General features: G+C 39.1%; 1 protein-coding gene across 1 annotated transcript in view; it reads right to left on the bottom strand.

The window, feature by feature from the left end:
- The window catches only part of WDFY4 (WDFY family member 4), a 208,753-nt gene that overhangs the window by 76,002 nt on the left and 111,519 nt on the right, over window positions 1-21,232 (bottom strand). Inside the window, exons 31-33 of the mRNA XM_053449912.1 lie at window positions 20,092-20,198; window positions 7,489-7,614; window positions 2,009-2,176 (exon numbers count right to left, since the gene is read on the bottom strand). Coding sequence (XP_053305887.1) covers window positions 2,009-2,176; window positions 7,489-7,614; window positions 20,092-20,198 — 401 coding nt within the window. The remainder of the gene's footprint in view (window positions 1-2,008; window positions 2,177-7,488; window positions 7,615-20,091; window positions 20,199-21,232) is intronic.

Raw genomic sequence — 21,232 nt, 5'->3', positions numbered from 1 at the left:
TGTGCTGGTTGTATACGATTACAACTGACTGTGTGTCTGTTTTTTTTTTGATTAACTAAAAATTCTGTGGTATCTCTGGAAATTACTGAAGAGATATTGTCACAATGGCTCTCATTTGTACTATCCATCTCATCAACTGGTTGCCTGCTTGTTTGTATCATATTTAAATCTGGCAATGATGTATATTAACTGGAATAAGTTGATGTTGCTAACTCTTCATTCTTTTTATCATAAAAGTACTTTAACGTTAAATCTCTTATAAACTTATTAACATCAATTAGTGTCTCAAATAAGTCAAAGTCCACTGACGGAGAGAGAATGAAAGATCTCTTAACAAAATGTCCTCTTGTGTAGATGAAAATCTGATAGTGTATTTTCCGGATTTTTGTGTATGTGGTTCTTTGTGCTGCACCCACTGATGTAGGCATAAAGATGATCTGTTTTTGTAATTTGTTCTTCCCTGTTTTTTGCTGGTTGAGACTCCGAAAAACTGCATCATGTTTTAGATAATAATGGTCTGGGCAAGGTGTTAAATTCTGCTTCAGATGACCTTTTATTATAATACTTCTTGCGTGGTTGCCATTTATACACATCACCTCACACATCAATTTTAATAATCCACCTCTGTTGAGTTCTTGGGATTCGTGTTAACTCCAGGGAGAATCAAGATGGATCTTGGACTGGCCCGTTCCTACCTCCAATAAAGCTGTACAGAAATTCGTTGGTTTTTTAAACTTCTGTAGAAAATTCATTAAAGGGTTCTCCGGGTTCATCGCTCCCATCACCAAGAAACATGTACCGTTTGTTTGGTCCCCTCAAGCACAGCAAGCTTTTGATGAATTAAAGCAACATTTTACCTCGGCTACTATCCTCGTCCTACCTGACCCTAAGAAATAATTTGTTGTGTAGATGCCTCAGAGACTACAGCAGGTGCCATCTTGTCCCAACCAAAATGGCACACTTCGTTCCCACAACAGGATTACCTACTGCTTCTGAGACTGCTGATATTTTCATCAAAGAGATCTTCCGTCTTCATGGTATGCCACAGACTATCCTTTCTGACCGTGTTGTTCAATTTACCTCTCACTTCTGGTCTGCCTTTTGTCGTGGTTTGGGCATACAAAGACTCCTGTCATCCGCATATCATCCTCAAACCAATGGATAGACACAGCAAACCCTAGAGCAATAGCTCCGTTGTTATGTCACCCACCTTCAAGATGACTGGCTTTCCCTGCTACCAACAGAGTTTGCCTATAACAATCACCTACATAGTTCCATCGGCATGTCACCCTTCAAGGCCAACTATGGTTATCATCCATTCTTTATTCCACAACATAATGCAGTACACCTGTGGAGGGGAGGTAACACCTGTAATACCCATTAAGTATCCACCAATGAAGGCCACATACAGAACTAATGAACCAAGTGCTATGGATTCACCCTGCCTGGTAACCAATCCAGTAAGGAGCTTGTTCAGCACAGGGGAGGAGTAGATACCTGCAGCACTATAAAAACCCCTCCAACTGTGAACACTTTACTCCAGTGTTCCAGAACTTTGGTTCCTGTATGTCAGTGGACTACCGTTTACTCTGATCCCTGCCTGCCCCTGACCTATTAATTTGTTTACCGATACCGCTTTGGACTATCCTCTGCTCTTACACTCCCAGCCCAATCCTGACAATAATGTACTTGGGATGCTAAAAATACAAAAAACAAATATAGCATCGATGTACAGTTGTGGATACCCAACTCCAGTAGCATATTGGCATTCTGGAGATAATTTTGAAAAAGGCTACTAAAATGGTAAAATAGAGAGGGCATACGATGAAAACATTTAAATACATAAAGTGCTGATGGTTGTTACAGGCTGTCAAATTCTATGTTTCTATTATAAAGATTCTTCCCTGACAAATACTTAATTCAAATCAGCAAATGTATTGTGGTTATTTAAATCTGTAAATGATAAAGTAATTCTGGTATTAACAAAGAGGTAAGCTGAATGTATGACCTCCAGCAGATATTCAAAGAGATGATCTTGCTTCAGAATCGGGATGGTGTTCAGGCTATCATGAAGAATGTGATACATCAGCTCTTGGATTGCTTTCCGTACAGACTGGCAATGCTGATGCTGTTTCGCTTTCACTGGATCTTGATTTTTCTCCTCAGCAACAGAATACTCCAACAAGAGAAACATAAAAAAAAATAGATAAAGGACTGTTTTCATAAAACCCAACAAAATGTTCTAGTTCATACCTAATATAATGTATCCAGACAGCTCAATAATAGTCAACTGTATGTGTCCTAGTTCTGTTATCTTAACAAATGCATTGACTCCTTATCATACTGCCAGTGATAAACAATAGAAGACCTCAGTCTTAGTTACACTGACTAATGAACACCTATGGAGAAAAGGGTTTCATTGGATGCTCGAATAAAACTATTTTTTTTTCATTGGACATTTTTAAGTAGGCCTTGGTTATCCAGATGAGAACATTTATTAAACTATATCAACCTATGGAAGCTGAGATTGGTGACTGCATTTGGCAATTTATATTTCCCCCATTAAGTGGTAACAGAGCCAAACAACATGAATTTAAAATTATTTTTCCCAAACATATAAGGTGAATTCTTTTTGAATCAAGTGTAATCAAGGGTTTCTTCTATTCACAGAATTTTAACTAAAATGATTAACATTGTTCTGACCCATAATTATTTATTGTTGTATCCCTAGCTATTTAATATTATATCTGAATGAATAAAAATGAGAAGGAGATGGCACTAATAACAATAACTGATCCCATGGAACCAGTGTTCCTGGATTTACAAGTGACATGAGAGGGAGCATTAAAGCTACACTTGAATAACTTTTTACATATAACAGTTGTTACCTGTCGCCCCAAGGAATTTCTAGGATGAGTTATTTTATTGAAGGGCTACCCAAATAAATGGTTTACTACAGGATACTCAGACCCCAAAAATTAGATGTATAGGCTTGTTTGATGGAGCCTCACCCAATGTCAAAACACTTCTAGACAAACATTGGGCAATATAAAGATCTGATCTCTCACTCAAAAGTAATTCCTAAAAAAACAGCAATTACATAGCAAATGTTAAGAACCAAAGGTACGTTAAATGCGACCATTGTAAGGCTGGCAAATATACAGTTGCAGGAATAAGTATGTGAACCCTTTGGAATGAGTTCGATTTCTGCATACATACAAATGATCTACTTCAGCTAATAACACACAAGCCATCATACATTTTCATGCCTTCACATTGAACAGACCATGTAAACATTCACAGTTTAGGGTGGAAAAAGTATCCCTAGGCTAACAAACTCTTCAAAAGCACCTGAAGTTAGTTAATTTGGAGTTTAATTTTGTTATTTACAAGAAGCATTGCCTGATGAGAACCATTTCTTGAACAAAATAGTGACTGCCAGACCACAGTGCGGAATGCTCACTGAGGTTAAGAAGAACCCAGGAGTGTCAGCTAAAGAAACGTTCTAACATCTCTGTTGATCGGTCTACTATACCCAACAACAATGAACAGTGAACATTGTGCAACAACTACACATAAAGATTGGGGTTGCTGCTGCAAAAGCCCGGGCAACCAAAAACTAAATCCAAGGGTTGGCATACGTTTTCCACTGTGCATTGTAAATGGTTACAGGGTGTGTTTTATAAATGTGTCATTAGTTGAAGCAGGCTGTTTGTTTATTGTTATGACTTAATTTCAAAGAGCTCACATACACTATATATAATCAAAGATATCCAGACACCCCTCCTAATGTTTGAGTTCATGTGTTTCAGTTCACAGCAACCAATTGCTAATAGGTCTATAAAAGAGCTCAGTGATATTGTGGTATTGTTTGTTTGTGAAAGTTCTGTCCTGCTACATCCACTGATCTAGCAAGGCAGAAACTTCACTAACCAACTTGGAGCAAAGGTGGCATCATACGACAGTGCCATCTATAAAGCCACTAAGCTCTTCAGTACGACCTATTCTAACGCCATTATTTGTCTATGGAGGTGGCATCTCTATGTACTTCATTTAATATGCTTGTTACCAATGGGTGTGGCTGAAACACCTAAGCTCAATAAGTAGGAGGTATAAGAAAGTCTGAAAGAATGTTAGATAATTCTAGGATGTGATTGGTCTTCTCAGCCTGTCTGGCAAAACGTGGCCAAACTTTGGAGATACAGTCCATTTTACTACCCTATCAGAGAAGATTGAACGGGGTAGGCCATGTAAACAAAATACATTTCAGTGATGAAGGGGATAAAGGTTGTACTGTGAGGTACCTGGTGCATGACATCAGGTACTATTACCACATTTTGCTGGTAAATGTAATATATTAAACTATATTACTAAATTAAAATATATTTTAAAATATTACAATAACAATTGGATTAGTATTTAATGTGAAACTAAATAAGACTCACCACAATTGTTGGCTGCAACAGGAGTTTAGCCAGGATTTTGGCAAAGTCTACAGAGATCCAGAGAGGGTCATGTGGATAGTTATGATATATCGGACAGAAGAATTGTATCACACTGACAGAGAATGTCAGTATTTTGCATTTAGTTGCATCACCGATGGCCTGTGGATAAAAAACTCATCAAAATCTATCAGTAACAATGAAAATATAAATTCAAGGAACATACTGCTTATACACTGGGGATTAGAATAACAGATTGAAAGAGATATATAGCCCAATAGTTTTAACCCCTTAAGGACCAGGCTGGTTTTTTTAATTTTTTTGTACCCTTTGTGACCAAGGCTGTTTTAACACTCTTGCGGTGCTCGTGTTTAGCTGTATGTTTTACCCACACAAAACATCTTTTTTTCAGAAGAAAGGTGTTTTCTTCAGATTTTCTATTTTTTTATCATATTATCTAGTTTACTATAAAAAAATAAAAAAATATCGTAATGGCTTGATTATAAGCCGCATCCCCCCCACACTTTAAGTCTTTAAAGTGGGGGTGCGGCCTATAATCGTGTTTAGTGCAGGGATGCGCAATTCGTATTGCCAGACACCCAGGACATGCAGTTACAGGCGCTGGGCAGGTGTTTTTTTAAAAAAAAATCTTTTTCATTTAGCCCTGCGGCGGGAAAGTAACAGGCTTAGGGATCCAGATCCCCTGCAGTGCTGCAGGGAACCTGGATCCTCCTCTCTGTCAGCTGGTGGACGTCTGCGCAATGCGCACAGACAACTTCCGCTGCTGCCAGCACTTCCGCCGGGGCTTCTATGATGGAGCAGCAGCAGAGGTTGTCTACGTGCACTGTGCAGACGTCCACCGGCTGCCCACCCGCTAGACACCAGGGAGTCTGAGGATGCATTGGTGAGTCGGGGGGGGGGGGCAGAGTGTCATATCTGGCAGTCAGAGTGGCATATCTGGTGGTCAGAGTGGCATATCGGGGGGGCAAAGTGTCTTATGTGGGGGGCATAAAGCATATCAGGAGGCCGAGTGGCATATCAGGGGTTTCTGTTGCGGCGGCTGTAAGGAGAAGGGTTTTTTTTCACACATCCACTCAGAAAAATAAACATGGTGAAACCGCAAAGTGGATGTGATTTTTTTTTTTGTTAGACTAAATTTGGAAGGCGCTAGATTACCTGAGCTGTCCCAGTTTTAGGAAATATATGGTTTTAGGGGGTTAAAATGAAATATGGGACCTCTACGTGTCTCAGATGAGACCTGGACCCAACAAACTGATGTCAAAATTCCATGTTTGAAAACTGAAATGTGCATGTTCCAATTTTGAACCTGCAGTGCCCTACCAATGTATATGGGGTATTCCTGTGTTTGGGGGGTGTTTCTAAATACAAATCACAAGTTGTTTCAGTCATTTTATGTACCCAGGAAAAAAAATACTGAAATACTGTGTTCGGATAGAATGGGTTTGTTAAAAATTAAAAAAATGACATTTTACTGCAATGTTTAGGACAGACGGGCACGTATTTTACTTGGGGCATTTTAACACTTTTGATTTAACCATTTTAGGTTAAATCAAAAGTGTTAAAATGCCCCAAGTAAAATACTTTGGGATGTCATCTTTCAAAAAATATATACTTTTGTTGAGCAGTTTTTCTTTTTCTAGCCGCTATTGGGGAGGAACTCCCAGTATACCACATTTTAAAAAAATCTTGTTTAGAAACAACGATGCACGTCATTTATATTTAACCCTGTAAGTGCCAAAATAAATGAAAATACCAGGCATATGAGGTGTTTCCAAAAACAGGAAAAAACACTTTGAGGATTTTTTTTTCATTTGCACTGGTTATATTAAGTTTTTATAGGTGAAACTGTGAAAATATTTCCTTTTTTTCCAATTTCCCCCACATTTTTAGATATTTTTCATACTTGATGGTTTATTAATATATAATTATTATTTCAAAAGAAAATCCAACTTGCGCTAAAAAAAAACCCACACAAATATATGATTTGTGTGGGTGCACTAATTTTTAATTTGCACTAAGATTTTACAGAATTTACAGTTGAAGAAAGACATAGCAAAAACACAAAAACTGCTCTGGTCTTTTAGCCCAAACGTAGTAACAAAAACCTGGTCCTGAAGGGGTTAATATGTTACAAGGCAGCTGTGTTTCTGCCTGTGTTCAGTAGAGCTGGGCTTTTGGCCCTGAGATGTATGACTCCAATAAAATTTAACAGGAGTGATATCCAAGAAAATATAGGGCGGGCTCTATGTGATTAGGTTGAAGGGTGAGGACATTTTTTTTAAAAATGCATTAAAGTTAATGAATGAGAAACAGAGAGGTCAGGTAAGAAAAAACAATAATTAAAAGACTTTTAGGACGTAAGACAACAAGTAAAAAAGATTATAAGTAAATTGTAGAGGTGATATTGCGATTGCTAATCTCCCAGCCCCTATAAAGTTAGATGAGGGTTAAATATAAGAAATATCCCTCTTTCTCGTAAACAGTGGAAGTCTAAGATAAATGCTAGCTGATGCCCATCCATTAGTTCTAGCTTCATATCACAGTTAATACCAATACTTGCTCCCCCTGCACCACTGGAGCTGTAAAATCCCATACTATGTCATCTATTATAAAGGGACGATTCGGTATATTTCACTTTCTGTAATAAAAGGCCATATTATGCTATGCTTAGTTCATTTCTGATAAGTACTTTAAATATAATTTAGCAAATAAAGCAAGTTGTACAGGGCAAACAGAACACATTTTATATGAATCCCAGAAATAGCAGAATTTGTAATGAAATTTCAGTAGATTGTAGTCCTGATAAACGGGGACAGTATGACAGCCAACTTGCCATGAAAATATAAGTAACATCACAGATTTGCTAAGTACACATAAAATCTAATGTTATTAATGTATGGGGGATATTCTGTTTACATAGAAGAATCACAGATTCAGTTCAGGAGATGCTGCTGTTGACTCCAATAAAGCTAGGTATACTTGTGTGCATTTTGGAGAACTTTAACAATATTACACAACTACACACCTGACAAACCAAGGCCTTCATCATTATCAAAAGCAGAAGAGCTGCCTCTGTGCAAAGTCCATCCTGTAAGATCTTTTCAGGGTTGTGATTCTGAAACACTGTCTGCAGTTTGGCATCTAAATCACCCTGTTGTGAGACAGACCAAAGTGAATGCACCAAATCAACCCAAAAATGATCATTTACATACATTTAATATAATTACTTTTAATTTATGGTAACTTATGTTGGATTTGTGGTTATGTTGGACTGCCTCAAGACAATTAGAAATTAAGCAACATTCTACAAACCCTTACTACTATCAGGTAAAAGTGCTATAAATAGATTAAAAAGAAAAATATATAAAACATGTGTGTAGCAGGACATGGTCCTGTTAATATGTGATATCTTGGTTATCAGCAGGGCCGGCTTTAGGTGTTCAGGCGCCCTGTGAGGACTACTCCTCTGCCCCCCATCTCACAAAAAAGAAAGGAAAAAAATCAAACAACTAGTTTTAATTAAAGATTATTTATGTGCAAGTGCAAACAAGTACAATAATATATAACTGGAAACACTGGTAATAATAATATACATTAAATATAAGAAACAAAAAAGGTAATCTTTGTAACATTTTTTTTAAAAAATATTGAAAAAAAGACTCCAGAAAGCATTTCCTTGGGCCCTGCTCTACGCTCCCTAGCATGCAATTACTCCCTCCGCTCCCACACAAAAAAAATATTTGCCACACTGACTGCAGATTAGGGGTTGACTGTGAGAGTCAGTGCAGTCTTCCCTCTTTCTGACCCTACCGTGACTTTGAGAGGTCCTTTCACCCATGATCATCCCCAGAGTCCCTTTGTCCCCTCATTCACTAAACCATACCTCCCTGTGAACTATAGATCAAATAAACAACACCTGTAAACAGCACTTGCATCACCTGAAAAAGATATGCAAACCCTATATTTGCAGGTATATATAAATAATGTATGGAAACATGGCATAGCAGGTATAGATCAAAAGATTGAAAATATAGATCAAATAAACAGAATCAGACATACAAATCCTGAATGTGCAGGTATACAATAATAATGTATGGAAACATAGCATAGCAGATACAGAGCAACAGAATAACACAATTCAGGTATAGCTCAATTGGAAATCACATAGAAACTCGGCATTAAAGGTATAGATAAAAAAAAAACTAAATTATAGGCCAGTCCTGGCGTCCACATAGAACTTGACCAGCACCCAGATGTGGTAACTTGTCTTCTCCCCATAAACAAAGGGAATAGGTTAAGGTGGGCGTTCTTAGAATCCTTCCCTCCCACAGTTCACTAAAGGAAGTGATGAAACAGGATGTGATGTCAAATGAAGGGTATATAATATAATACCACACATGGACTCTTTCAGTTCTTTTTCCTTTTCCTCCATGGTGGATGTGGTGAGAGTCAGCTCCCGGCAGTGAGCTATTATCGGATCTGGAGGCTTAACATTGGGTGAGATCAAATTGTGTTGAAGGGAATTGTTATATGTATAGAGAGAGAGATAAAAAGGGGGTTGTTGTCCTGTGGGGTTTGGCTATGCGTGTGTATATGAGATAAATGTGTTTGCTGTGTTGTTACCTTATAATAAATACCTTTGAATGTAGACGAACCTTTGTGAGATATATTTTTAGATTTGGTTTAAACACCACATTTGGCGACCATGAATTTTAGACTTCTACAAAGGGTATTTATGAGGAAATAACATATTAATGGACAGTCAGATATAGCTTTTGGGGGTATATATAAAAAAAAAATTTCATGCTACTTGCCTTTCTTTTTCTCTGGGTTTACAAAATAGAGTATTCAGTCTTAGTATTGTATAACATTGTTTTGTACATTACATGTTTTAACTATTTTAAGTTAAGTAGCAAGTATTTACCTATTAATTTTATTGTGGCAAAGTTATTGTTTTGAGGAACAATATAGGTTATTTTGTGTTTGAATGTGCCAGTCCAGGCCTCCATTTTGAAAAGACCAGACTCCATTTTTGTTTTTGAATTATCCTAGTTTGGGCCTAGATTTTACCGACCATCCAGGCCTTGACTTTCTTTTTATATGTTAGTTTAGGGATTTGGTATACTTGCCTTTCTGGGTCTTACTTGTTCTTTGGGTTTACAAAATAGAGTATTCAGTCTTAGTATTGTATAACCTTATTGTTTTGTACATTACATGTTTTAACTATTTTTAAGTTAAGTAGTAAGTATTTACATATTCATTGTATTGTGACAAGGTGATTGTGTGAGTAACAATATAGGTTATTTTGCATTTGAATGTGTTAGTTCAGACCTCCATTTTTAAACATATCAGCTTAGGCCTTTATGCTACTTGCTTTTGTGTTTGAATGTGCCAGTCTAGGCCTCCATTTTGAAAAGACCAGACTCCATTTTTGTTTTTGAATTATCCTAGTTTGGGCCTAGATTTTACCGACCATCCAGGCCTTGAATTTCTTTTTATATGTTAGTTTAGGGATTTGGTATACTTGCCTTTCTGGGTCTTACTTGTTCTTTGGGTTTACAAAATAGAGTATTCAGTTTTAGTATTGTATAACCTTATTGTTTTGTACATTACATGTTTTAACTATATTTTTAAGTTAAGTAGTAAGTATTTACATATTCATTGTATTGTGACAAGGTGATTGTGTTGAGTAACAATATAGGTTATTTTGCATTTGAATGTGTTAGTTCAGACCTCCATTTTTAAACATATCAGCTTAGGTCTTTATGCTACTTGCCTTTGTTTGAATGTGCCAGTCCAGGCTTCCATTTTGAAAAGACCAGACTCCACTTTTGTTTTTGAATTATCCGAGTTTGGGCCTAGATCTTACCAACCAACCAGGCCTTGATTTTTCTACTAGCTTTTTACTTGGTCTTTGGTATTTGTAAAGTACATGTTTTAATTACTTTAAAGCTAATTAGCAAGTGTTATAGCTTATTCATCTCCAGGGTTTAGCTAGTGAGTTTGTGTACAGTTAGTAGGAATGTCTTTTCCAGGGGCCAAATATTTTTCATCAGAAGTACGTGAGTACTTTAGGAAATACATTCAGAAACATGATGGTCCATATGAGCTTCCAGAGCCAGAAAACCCAAGCTGTGATAGAGAGGAGAGATTAATGGATATACTAACACAAGTGGTGACTAACAAAAGGTATAGTACAAAGAAAAGGAAATGTTTGGTCACACAAGCTGTTGTAACCACAATAGGGGGCCTAGCAGATATAGTAATAGAATTACGGCAGCATAGTTTAGAAGCAACAATTAAAATGGAGGAAGCCATGAACAATAGGGATTGTTTAAAAATAGCAGCTTTGAGAACAACTACAATTGTTACAGAACTAGAGAAGGAATTAAGAGAAATAGAAGAGCAGAGGGATGCCTATGGAATAAAAATAACAGAACTTCAAAACATAATCTTAGATTTCAAAAATAGAACAAAGTTAGAAGGGAGACAGGAAGAAGTCAGGGATAGTCCCAAATTGTATCCAGACCTGAATTTGTTCATGGCACAAAACAAAGAATCAGTGCAAAAAATAAATCAAAGTGGCAAGGAGTTCTTCTGTTCCTCTATTCCACAAATAAATACCATACCACAAGCACCAGTTATTATATCCGAATTATTCAATGCCAGGCAAACACCAACAGGATTTTCTATGCAGACTCGACCCATGACTATGGCAGATAAAGACAATTTTCAGAAATGGTGGGGAAGTATGCCAACTAACAACTTTAATAATTTTACACATTGGTTCATGAGGGGAGCAGAAAGAGCTAAAAAAGGAGGCCTCAATTTAGAGGAATGGACAGAACTTTTAGAATATGCTATGGGCCCTATGGCTAGTAGACTATTAGGGTTTAATCAAAGTGTGTCTAACCAGGCAGGCAGAATTGCTGCAACAAATTTCTATCTACTCACTATTGAGAAAGAAATAGCTAATATCACCATGAGAGCAACAGACGGCCCTAGAGAGGTAGCTCAAAGAATATTTTTCTGGTGGACATTACGTCAACCACAACAACCCCTGGTGTTGGGGTCACCAGAACACATAGCTAAAGTAATGGAAGCCCTTCCCCGGGAGTGTCAAGAATTTGTCAGGCTTTTCGACCCAACGCCAACAGACTTAGAAATGGTACTAACTAGAGCAGATAAATGGTGGATCAAGCATCCTTTCACAGAGCAAGCCTGTACTGTTTCTTCTGTGAAAACATTCAAGGTTGAGTCTGGTAGAGATATAGATGGTAATTGGAGAAACAGGAGGTGGGATGGATCTCAGAACAAGAGGGATAATGAGAATTGGAGACAAAAACAAGACTTTGATAAAAGATGGGGAGATTCGCAGAGGGACCAGAGGAACAGAGAAGGTAGCAAGTGGAGGACTACTCAAGAGGGAGAGAGAAATGGGAACATAGGATATTGGGAGCTCAGAAGGCAGAAGGATAGGGTACAAGAAGAAAATGACATACTTAAAAAAAGGATAGCTGAGTCAGAGAGGAAGTTGAAGGAATGTGATGGCAAGATGCAATATAGTGTAATCAAAGAAGAACAGAATAAGAGTGAGTCACAATGACTAGTTCCAGCCCCTGCACCACAGTATCTCATTCATGCAGCTCATTTAACCATGGATGAGGCAGGTCGGCCTACCATTTATACAGTCATTGCAGGGGTAGGAAGAAATATGTTGGTAGATACTGGAGCAGCCGTTACAATGACCAACAGAGTCGTAAATGGGGATTGTTCGGTACGTATTGTGGGAGTCACTGGAAGTCCACAGGAGGTCAGAGCGGGCCCAATTGAGGTGGAAGTTGGGGAAAAAACATTAAAAGTAGAAGCAATAGTGGGTTGGCCAGAAGAAATATTGGGAATCAAAGCTTTAAAAAAAGGAAATTTTATTGTAGACCTTGGCAATTTGTGGAAGACAGAAAAAGTGGATCAGATAAATACAGAACAGACAGAAGGGGCTGTGTGCCCAATGGCATATATTGTCTCTCCAATAAAAAGTCTGGGGAAAAACAATTTGAAGCTAGAACAACAACAAGAATGGCTGCAGAAGCTAGTCCAAGACATACCAGTTTGGACTGCAGATAAATTAGATTGTGGAAGGATGAAAGGGATGGTCTTGTTGGAAGGAGATGACCCACAATGGCAAAGGCAATATCCAGTCCCAAGGGAATCAGTGGCACCAATCACTGAGATGATAGAAATGCTGGAAAGACGTGGCATTATTAAGTCTGGAAATGGGTATGCATGCAATTCACCTTGTTGGCCTGTGAGAAAAGCTGTATTAAAAGGGAATGAAGATGGAAAAACAGCCTCATCATGGAGACTTACCATTGATTACAGGGCTGTGAACAAACTTGCAAAAAGAATGGCTCCTGTTGTTTCTGTTTATTGTGAAATGATGTCCAAAATTTCCCCAAAAATGAAAGTGTTTAGTGTAATAGATGTGGCAAATGGATTTTGGTCTATTCCCCTTGCTGAAGAATGCCACTATCGGACTGCATTCACCTGGAAGGGACGACAGTATGCTTTCACAGTACTACCACAGGGGTACTGTGACTCCCGATTTTGTCGTGAATTTGCCCCACGATATGCACAGCCGGCAAAACCCCTTTATGAAATTATTAATTTTTTGGGGGGTTGGCTATTTTTGTTTCTGGTTTTGTTGTTCTTTCTCTCAAGTTGTTCCTACAGGGCAAAGCAAAGCGGTATAAGGATGAAGATGTGCTTCTAAAAAAGGATTCAGATTAGGATGAAGGAACTACAAGAATTACAAGGCCATGATGAGGAACTCAAAGAGATTCGGAAGAGATTACAAAAAGGAGAAGAAGTGATATACAGGGATAGAAAAAGGGATGGATGTGCAAGGGCTGATATGTGTATCAGAAGCAGGCACACCAATTTTTCTCCAATTTTTATTTTATGTTATTCAATTGTTTGTTTTATTGATTTTTGGGGGGTTTAGGTATTTTTGTTTCTGGTTTTATTGTTCTTTCTCTCAAGTTGTTCCTGCAGGGCAAAGCAAAGCTGTATAAGGATGAAGATGGAAACAATGTTAAAGGAAAGGGCAAAGCAAAGCTGTATAAGGATGAAGATGGAAACAATGTTAAAGGAAAGGATTGTTGAACATCTGAAGTCACATGGCTTTCAAGATCAAAAACAACATGGGTTTTCCTCAGGAAGATCTTGCCAAACAAATCTTATTGATTTTTTTGATTGGGTGACTAAAGTAATTGATCAAGGTGGTGCAGTAGACATTGCGTATCTGGATTTCAGTAAGGCCTTTGACACTGTCCCACATAGAAGACTTATCAATAAACTGCAATCTCTGGGTTTAGATCCCAATGTTGTTGAATGGATTAAGGAGTGGCTGAGTGACAGAAAACAGAGGGTTGTAGTCAATGGCGTATATTCAGAACAAGGTCTTGTTACCAGTGGGATACCTCAGGGATCTGTACTTGGACCCATTCTCTTTAATATTTTCATTAGTGATATTGCAGATGGTGTTGATGGAAAGGTATGTTTATTTGCCGACGACACAAAAATTTGCAACAGGGTTGATGTTCCTGGAGGAAGAAGCCAAATGGCAAACGATCTAGGTAAGCTGGAAAAATGGTCAGAGCTGTGGCAATTGGCATTTAACGTGGATAAATGCAAAGTAATGCACCTGGGGCATAAAAACCCAAGGGCAGAGTATAGACTATTTGGTACTGTCCTAACCTCAACGTGTGAGGAAAGGGATTTAGGGGTAATTATTTCTGAGGATTTAAAGGTAGGTAGACAATGCAGTAGAGCAGCAGGTAATGCTAGCAGAATGCTTGGTTGTATAGCGAGAGGTATTAGCAGTAGGAAGAGGGAAGTGCTCATGCCGCTGTACAGATCACTGGTGAGACCTCACTTGGAGTATTGTGTACAGTACTGGAGACCATATCTCCAGAAGGATATAGATATGTTGGAGAAAGTGCAGAGAAGGGCTACTAAAATGGTTTATGGATTACAAAATAAACCTTACCAGGACAGGTTAAAGGATCTTAACCTATATAGCCTGGAAAAAAGACGGGACAGGGGGGATATGATAGAAACATTTAAATACTTAAAGGGAATCAACAAAGTAAAGGAAGAAAGTTTATTTAAAAGAAGAAATAAAACCGCAACAAGAGGACACAAGCATAAACTAGAGGGGCAAAGGTTTAATGGTAACATCAGAAAATATTACTTTACGGAAAGGGTAGTGGACGCATGGAATAGCCTCCCAGTGGAAGTGGTAGATGTTAATACAGTAAAGTCATTTAAGCAAGCATGGGATAGGCATAATGCCAAGCTAGATATAGGATAAGGGCAAGTACTAAAGGAGAGTACTCAGAGGTTGGGCAGACTGGATGGGCCTTCTGGCTCTTATCTGCCGTCACTTTCTATGTTTCTATGTTTCTATGTTTCTAAGATGTGCTTCAACAGAACATTGTGGTGGATCCTTGTTACAGGATGGATAAGTATAACCTGTATCACAGTAGGGATGGGTAGACCGGCAATGCAATGATCTTTCTATTCCTAAAAGGTGTACAAGATACCATCACAGAGTGGACTGGAGTAGGGAGACGGAAAAAACGGGATACACTTGCAGCCCTTTTGGGAGGAGTCGGAACTGGATTGGGAGTATGGAATTCAACAGGTTTCATCGGACTTAACAGAAGGACAAACTCCCTAACTGATGGCATGGGACATGCCATGAAAATAGGTGGGGTAGCTGACTCCCTTATAGTGAGTAGACCGACAGACAATGTAGATGACAAGTGGGCAAGACAACTCAACGCAACAAGGATTATTATGTCATTGAAAAGAAAAGGAGTGGACATCACTGAGGGGAACCTTAAATTGACCTATATTGAAGGCCCCGGTCAATGGATGCCACATGGATTACAATGTGGGACAATAGGACTAATGTTGGCAATTCCACGTTTGGAGTGGCAAGCAGAACAGCTGAACTTTATACATAGCATTGGCACTATAAGTGATGGAATCTGTAAGCAACACTTCCCATCCAAAAGACTGGCAACCATTTCAGGATTGGAGCTGGATGAAAGTTGTTGCAGGAAATATCAACATCGATGACTGTGCAATTGTGTTTGGGAAAAAGGTTCAAATACAGATTGGACAAATTGAAATGACTAAAAAGGATGTTGAGCATCCCTGGTGGGGAATCCTTACAAATGTAGAGACACATCCAGTTATACGAACTCTGTCACTAGTTTTGTGTGGCAATGAAACAGATGAGGAAGAAACTTACAAAGGGGATATATAACAATGGGTTTTAATTTTAATTTTTTATTACTCTCTCTCTTCCTTCTGTCAAACATATACATCCTTCAGTAAAGTTTTACACTGCAAAGCTTTATTCATACACAATCACTCACCTAAGCTCTATTACTATGTGAACTGACAGCCATAAGAAAGTACAGGAGAACTTATGTCGCTGAGGGAACTATTCCAGAAGGACGGTGGGTTGAATTTTTCCTGTATATCAGGTTTTCGCTCCCACTGGGTTTTCCTGTACTAGAGGGATAACTACAAAATTGAGCAACATAGAGGAAGAAAAGTGGGGGAATGTGGTAACTTGTCTTCTCCCCATAAACAAAGGGAATAGGTTAAGGTGGGCGTTCTTAGAATCCTTCCCTCCCACAGTTCACTAAAGGAAGTGATGAAACAGGATGTGATGTCAAATGAAGGGTATATAATATAATACCACACATGGACTCTTTCAGTTCTTTTTCCTTTTCCTCCATGGTGGATGTGGTGAGAGTCAGCTCCCGGCAGTGAGCTATTATCGGATCTGGAGGCTTAACATTGGGTGAGATCAAATTGTGTTGAAGGGAATTGTTATATGTATAGAGAGAGAGATAAAAAGGGGGTTGTTGTCCTGTGGGGTTTGGCTATGCGTGTGTATATGAGATAAATGTGTTTGCTGTGTTGTTACCTTATAATAAATACCTTTGAATGTAGACGAACCTTTGTGAGATATATTTTTAGATTTGGTTTAAACACCACACCAGATTACATACACTGTCCGGGTTTGAATTGATTTGTCACTTTAAAAGCACACGCTCTCACTCTCAAAGCCCTATTGGTCATAGATAGTAAAAACCAAACCAGGTTGTCCATTTACCTTGTTTTGATTTATAAAAAAACCTTGCTGTCACTCTGGTGGTTTGGGGCCTATTTTACCCAGAGTATTACTTATTACAGGACTGGCTACCCACCCGCAGCTAGACCACCTGGTTTCTGTTACAATGTGTTATGCCAGGTAGTTTCCTTAGTGAATTTATTTTTAAAGCACTAATTTCACAGTTCTGTGCTCAGTCCCAACTGTACCAACCAAACGTGTAAGAGAGAATTACGTGGGGCGGGGAACTCTGCTCTCTGACAGCCGGGGAAGGTCTGCGTGATGGACGCAGACTACCTCGCTGCTAACGGCACCTCCTTCCGGGTGCAGCGGAAGTTGCCTACGCAAATCGTGTAGACGTCTACCCGCTGCCCTGACTACACACCAGGAAGTCAGACGCACCGGTAAATTTGGGGGGGGTTAAATGGGGGGCATAAGACAGGAGGATCCAGGTCCCCTGCAGCGCTGTGAGGGATCTGGATCTTAGTCTCATAGTCAGACCTATTTGAGGTCTGATTATAAGACGACCCCAATTATAAGACGAGGGGCATGTTTCATTTTATAATCCAGCAAATACGGGAGATCCAGTAGAGAAACATCAGAAATAAGATATTTGCAGTCTGGAAAACGTACAAAAAACATTTTAGCCTATCAAAAAGAATTACACAAAACAAAAACTATAATGTAATACCGTTATTGTAATTGATAGAAAAATCCTTTTGGTTTTTTTGAAACAACCATTAAAAAAGTGTTCCCATTAACCTCTTAAGGATTAGGCTGTTTTTCTTTTTCTTTTGGACCCTTCATGACAAAGGCTGTTTTAACATTTTTGCAGTGCTGGTGTTTAGCTGTAATCCACCCCTTATTGTCACTGTTTCGCTGGACTATTAAGGAAGGTCGTCCCCGCAGAAGTTCTTCTGCCCAAACTACCGCTACTGAGAGGGGAATTCCCAGCAGCAGTAGTCCAGGACTTAGACGATCCCAACAGTGGACAACCTCCCACCAGCTGGAGATAGGTTCTGAGCAGCAGCACAAGACAGGAGCACAATGCGGGTAGTCAGCAAAGCCAGGGGTCTGATACACGGAGCAGGATAGTCGGACGAGCCAGGGGTCTGATACACGGAGCAGGATAGTCGGACGAGCCAGGGGTCTGATACACGGAGCAGGTAGTCAGCCAAGCCAGAGGTCAGATGCACGGAGCGGATAGTCAGACGAGCCAGGGGTCAAAACCGGAGATCACAAGCAAAGGTACCGAATCGTAGAGCAAGGGAGAGTCAACAAGCCAGAGGTCAAAACCAGGAAACTTGATTGCACGAGCCAAAGACATAAACTGAAGACCACAACAGGGTGCTTGTGAAAGGTACAGCCAGCTTTTTAAAACTGGCACCATTCCACAAGCCCCTCCCAGACCAGAACCAAAACCACGCCCCCCAGCCGTCCATCATTCCTCCAGCAACGTGCAGCGTGCCCGGGAGGCAGACCGACGACCGGAGGACGGGTAAGTATACCGGCTCCGGGAACTACTGTTCCCGGGGCCGAATCCTCCCCGTGTCCCAACACCTCGGGCGGAGGATCGTCCGCTGTCCGGGGAGATGTTTTCCCGGGACCCGCGGACAACCCTTCGCCCGCTACTAGTGCCGCAAGCGGAGGACCGCCCGCCGTCCCGAGCGGCCGGCGTACGGGAACCGCGGGCAGACCTCCTCCCGGCGGCGTCCGGAGCCGGGATGGTAACACTCCGGGCGGCGTCCGGAGCCGGGATCGTGACACTTATCATATCATCTAATTTCCTATAAAAAGAAATAAATGACTTTTCTCACTTTTATTTGAAAAATCTTTTACTTTTACGTTTTGGGGTTTTATTTGTTATAGGTTATAGGGCAATAAGTAGCAGTTTGCTATTTTAAAACCATTTTTCCAAATCTGGTAATCCTGTCCCCATGTCCTACCTGGGACATCTTTGAAGCCAGCTAATTCATTTTACCCAATATTTCAATATTTTCAAAAACTAGACATGTATTTCAAATGCTGTTATTTGAACACTTTCTACTAATTCTACTACCAGCTTTTGTCAAACTATATTTGTTGTAGTAATATATATTTTTTTTTGTCCACACAAATTATACTTCAGGTATGAATTTACAGCTCCTGGTATTTGTCACTTCAAAACAACACCCCAATATGTGTTCAGCAACATCTCCCAAGTATTGTGGTACCAGTTATTTGGAGCAGAAAGGTCAAATTTGTGTTAAGCGCAATTCAGGTTTTCAACTTGGAATTTTGGCATCTGGTCCTTTTGCCCCATATCTAATTTGGGACAACTTTGAAGCTGGCCGAAAAAAAGACACCCCAGGGTATTGCAAATAGTGGTAATTTAACACTTTCCATGCACTAATTCTACCACCAGCCTTTGCCAAAATCCGGGGTAGTAATTATTTTGTGGGGTTTTTTCCCCACACAAATTGTACTTCAGGTATAATCAGATATCACCCATGCATAGGTTTGTCGAGTTGTTTGGGGACTAAAAGGCAACATTTAAGAGGTGTACATTTCTTTTGGAATTTTGATATCTGGTTAGTCTGCACCCATGTCCTATTTGTGACATCTTTGAACCCGACTAATTTAATTTACCCCATCAAACCATAAATTTTTTTAAACGAGACACCCCATGGGTATTTCAAATACTAGTATTTTAACTCATTTTATGCCAGGATTTTTGTGAAAATACAGTGCTAATTTCAGGACTTCCTCATAAAAATAAACTTTTTCTTTACATCTTGTTGGAACTGGGTGGCTCCCCTGATGGTGACATCACTGTAGAATTATTTTTACAAAGATGACTGTATTTTTATTTTAAACAGCCCTCTTCATGTATTAAGTGAATTTATATTTAAATCTGAATACTTATAATTTAAACCTTTCCCACTGAATTTTTGACACAAGTTTAGAATGTTTAAATTTAACCCTTTTGTGACAATGGCAGATTTTATTTTTGTACCCTTTGTGACAGTGGGTTTTTTAAAATTGCTGAGGTGCATGTGTTGAGCTGTAATTTTCTTCTCTCCAGTTTACTGAACCCACACACGTTATGTATTGGTTTTTTTCAGGACAAGAAGGGCTTTCTTTAGATGTCATTATTTTGCTTGTATTGTACCATTTACTTTAAAAAAGTATAAAATATAGTGAAAAAAGGACATTTTCTGACCTTTATTTGAAAAAAATAAAAAAAAAGCTAATGAAAAAACCTGCTGAATAGATTCTACTATTGGTCCTGATTTTAGAAATACCCAATGCTTATGTTTTTTTTTTTGCTTCTTTCTGTCAGTTATTGGGCAATAAGTATAAGTAGGTTTTGCTATTCAGTGGTGTGGGCCCCCTCAATTGAAATTCCGTATTTTCATTTTTATTTGTTTTGTGCAGCCGCAACGGAGAACTCACTGACGCAGAGGAGAGGGGCGCCAAGCACTCACTCAGGAATAAGTTCAAAGGAACCACTTGGCGACCCTTACTCTTCTCCTCGAGGCCTTTATTGGTACAATTGCCGACTGGAATTTTGAAAATCAAACAGTGGTCTGTCTATTTGTTGACTAACTTCCCGTAGTATCCTTGGGTGCCCTGGAGCTTTGTCTACTCTAAGTTTACTTTATTTTTTTTTAAACTTCATCTTGAGTAAGCCATTCCCACGATTGATTTAAGGTTTCTGTAGTGCTGAATCGGCTCTTTGTTATATATGAAGGAAAAAAGGCATGTAGTATTGCTGTCTTTTCCTGATCCTCACTAATTAACTTACCATCTCCACATTTCAAAACACCTACATTGTCACTCCTAAATTATGTGGCATTGTAATTAAAAAATCTTTTTTGTATTTGTTTTGCTCTCCTTGACTATCATCATTTCATTGTTAAATTTAGCCAGTCAAATAGCCCTTTTGCAAGCTCTGTTGGCATCTTTATACTTTACATATGATGCCACTGTGCCCTCTGCCTTTTACAGTTAAGGTGCCAATTTCTGTTTTTGGATTACCTAACACTTTTATTCATCCAAATTGGCTTTAGTTTATTTCTTGTGGATTTACTTCCTAATGGTATTTAGAAATATATTTTTAACTGTGGGTTTAAATATACTCTGCTTGTCCTCTGTATCTCTTTGGACAAAGAGGTCATCCCAATTAATTCTGTGCAAGCATTTCTATAACTTAAAATTAAAGTTAAAATTTGCTTTTTTCAAGTTAGGTGTCTTGGTAACAGTTACCCTGGTTTGCTTTTCACTATTAAAAGTACATGTTACGCGTAGACAACCTCTGCTGCTGGTACTTCCACAGGGGCTTCTATGGTGGAGCACTGGAAGGTTATGTCACGCCGCTGCTCCACCATAGAAGCCCCGGCGGAAGTGCCAGCAGCGGAGGTTGTCTATGCGCATCAAGCAGATTTACCTCTACCTACATTGAACTTACTTTTGGCAACCTGGTATGCTCTATATTAGACAGTTCTGTTCTCAACATTGTAAATTTCTTAAACAGACCAGGTGCCAGTGTCTCCTCATGTTCAATTTCAACATTGGCTATTTTCTCAGAGATTGT

This window comes from Spea bombifrons, chromosome 11 (genome assembly GCF_027358695.1).
Source record: "Spea bombifrons isolate aSpeBom1 chromosome 11, aSpeBom1.2.pri, whole genome shotgun sequence".
NCBI classification, from domain to species: Eukaryota; Metazoa; Chordata; class Amphibia; order Anura; family Pelobatidae; genus Spea; species Spea bombifrons.
This window is presented reverse-complemented; position numbering and strand designations above follow the sequence as displayed.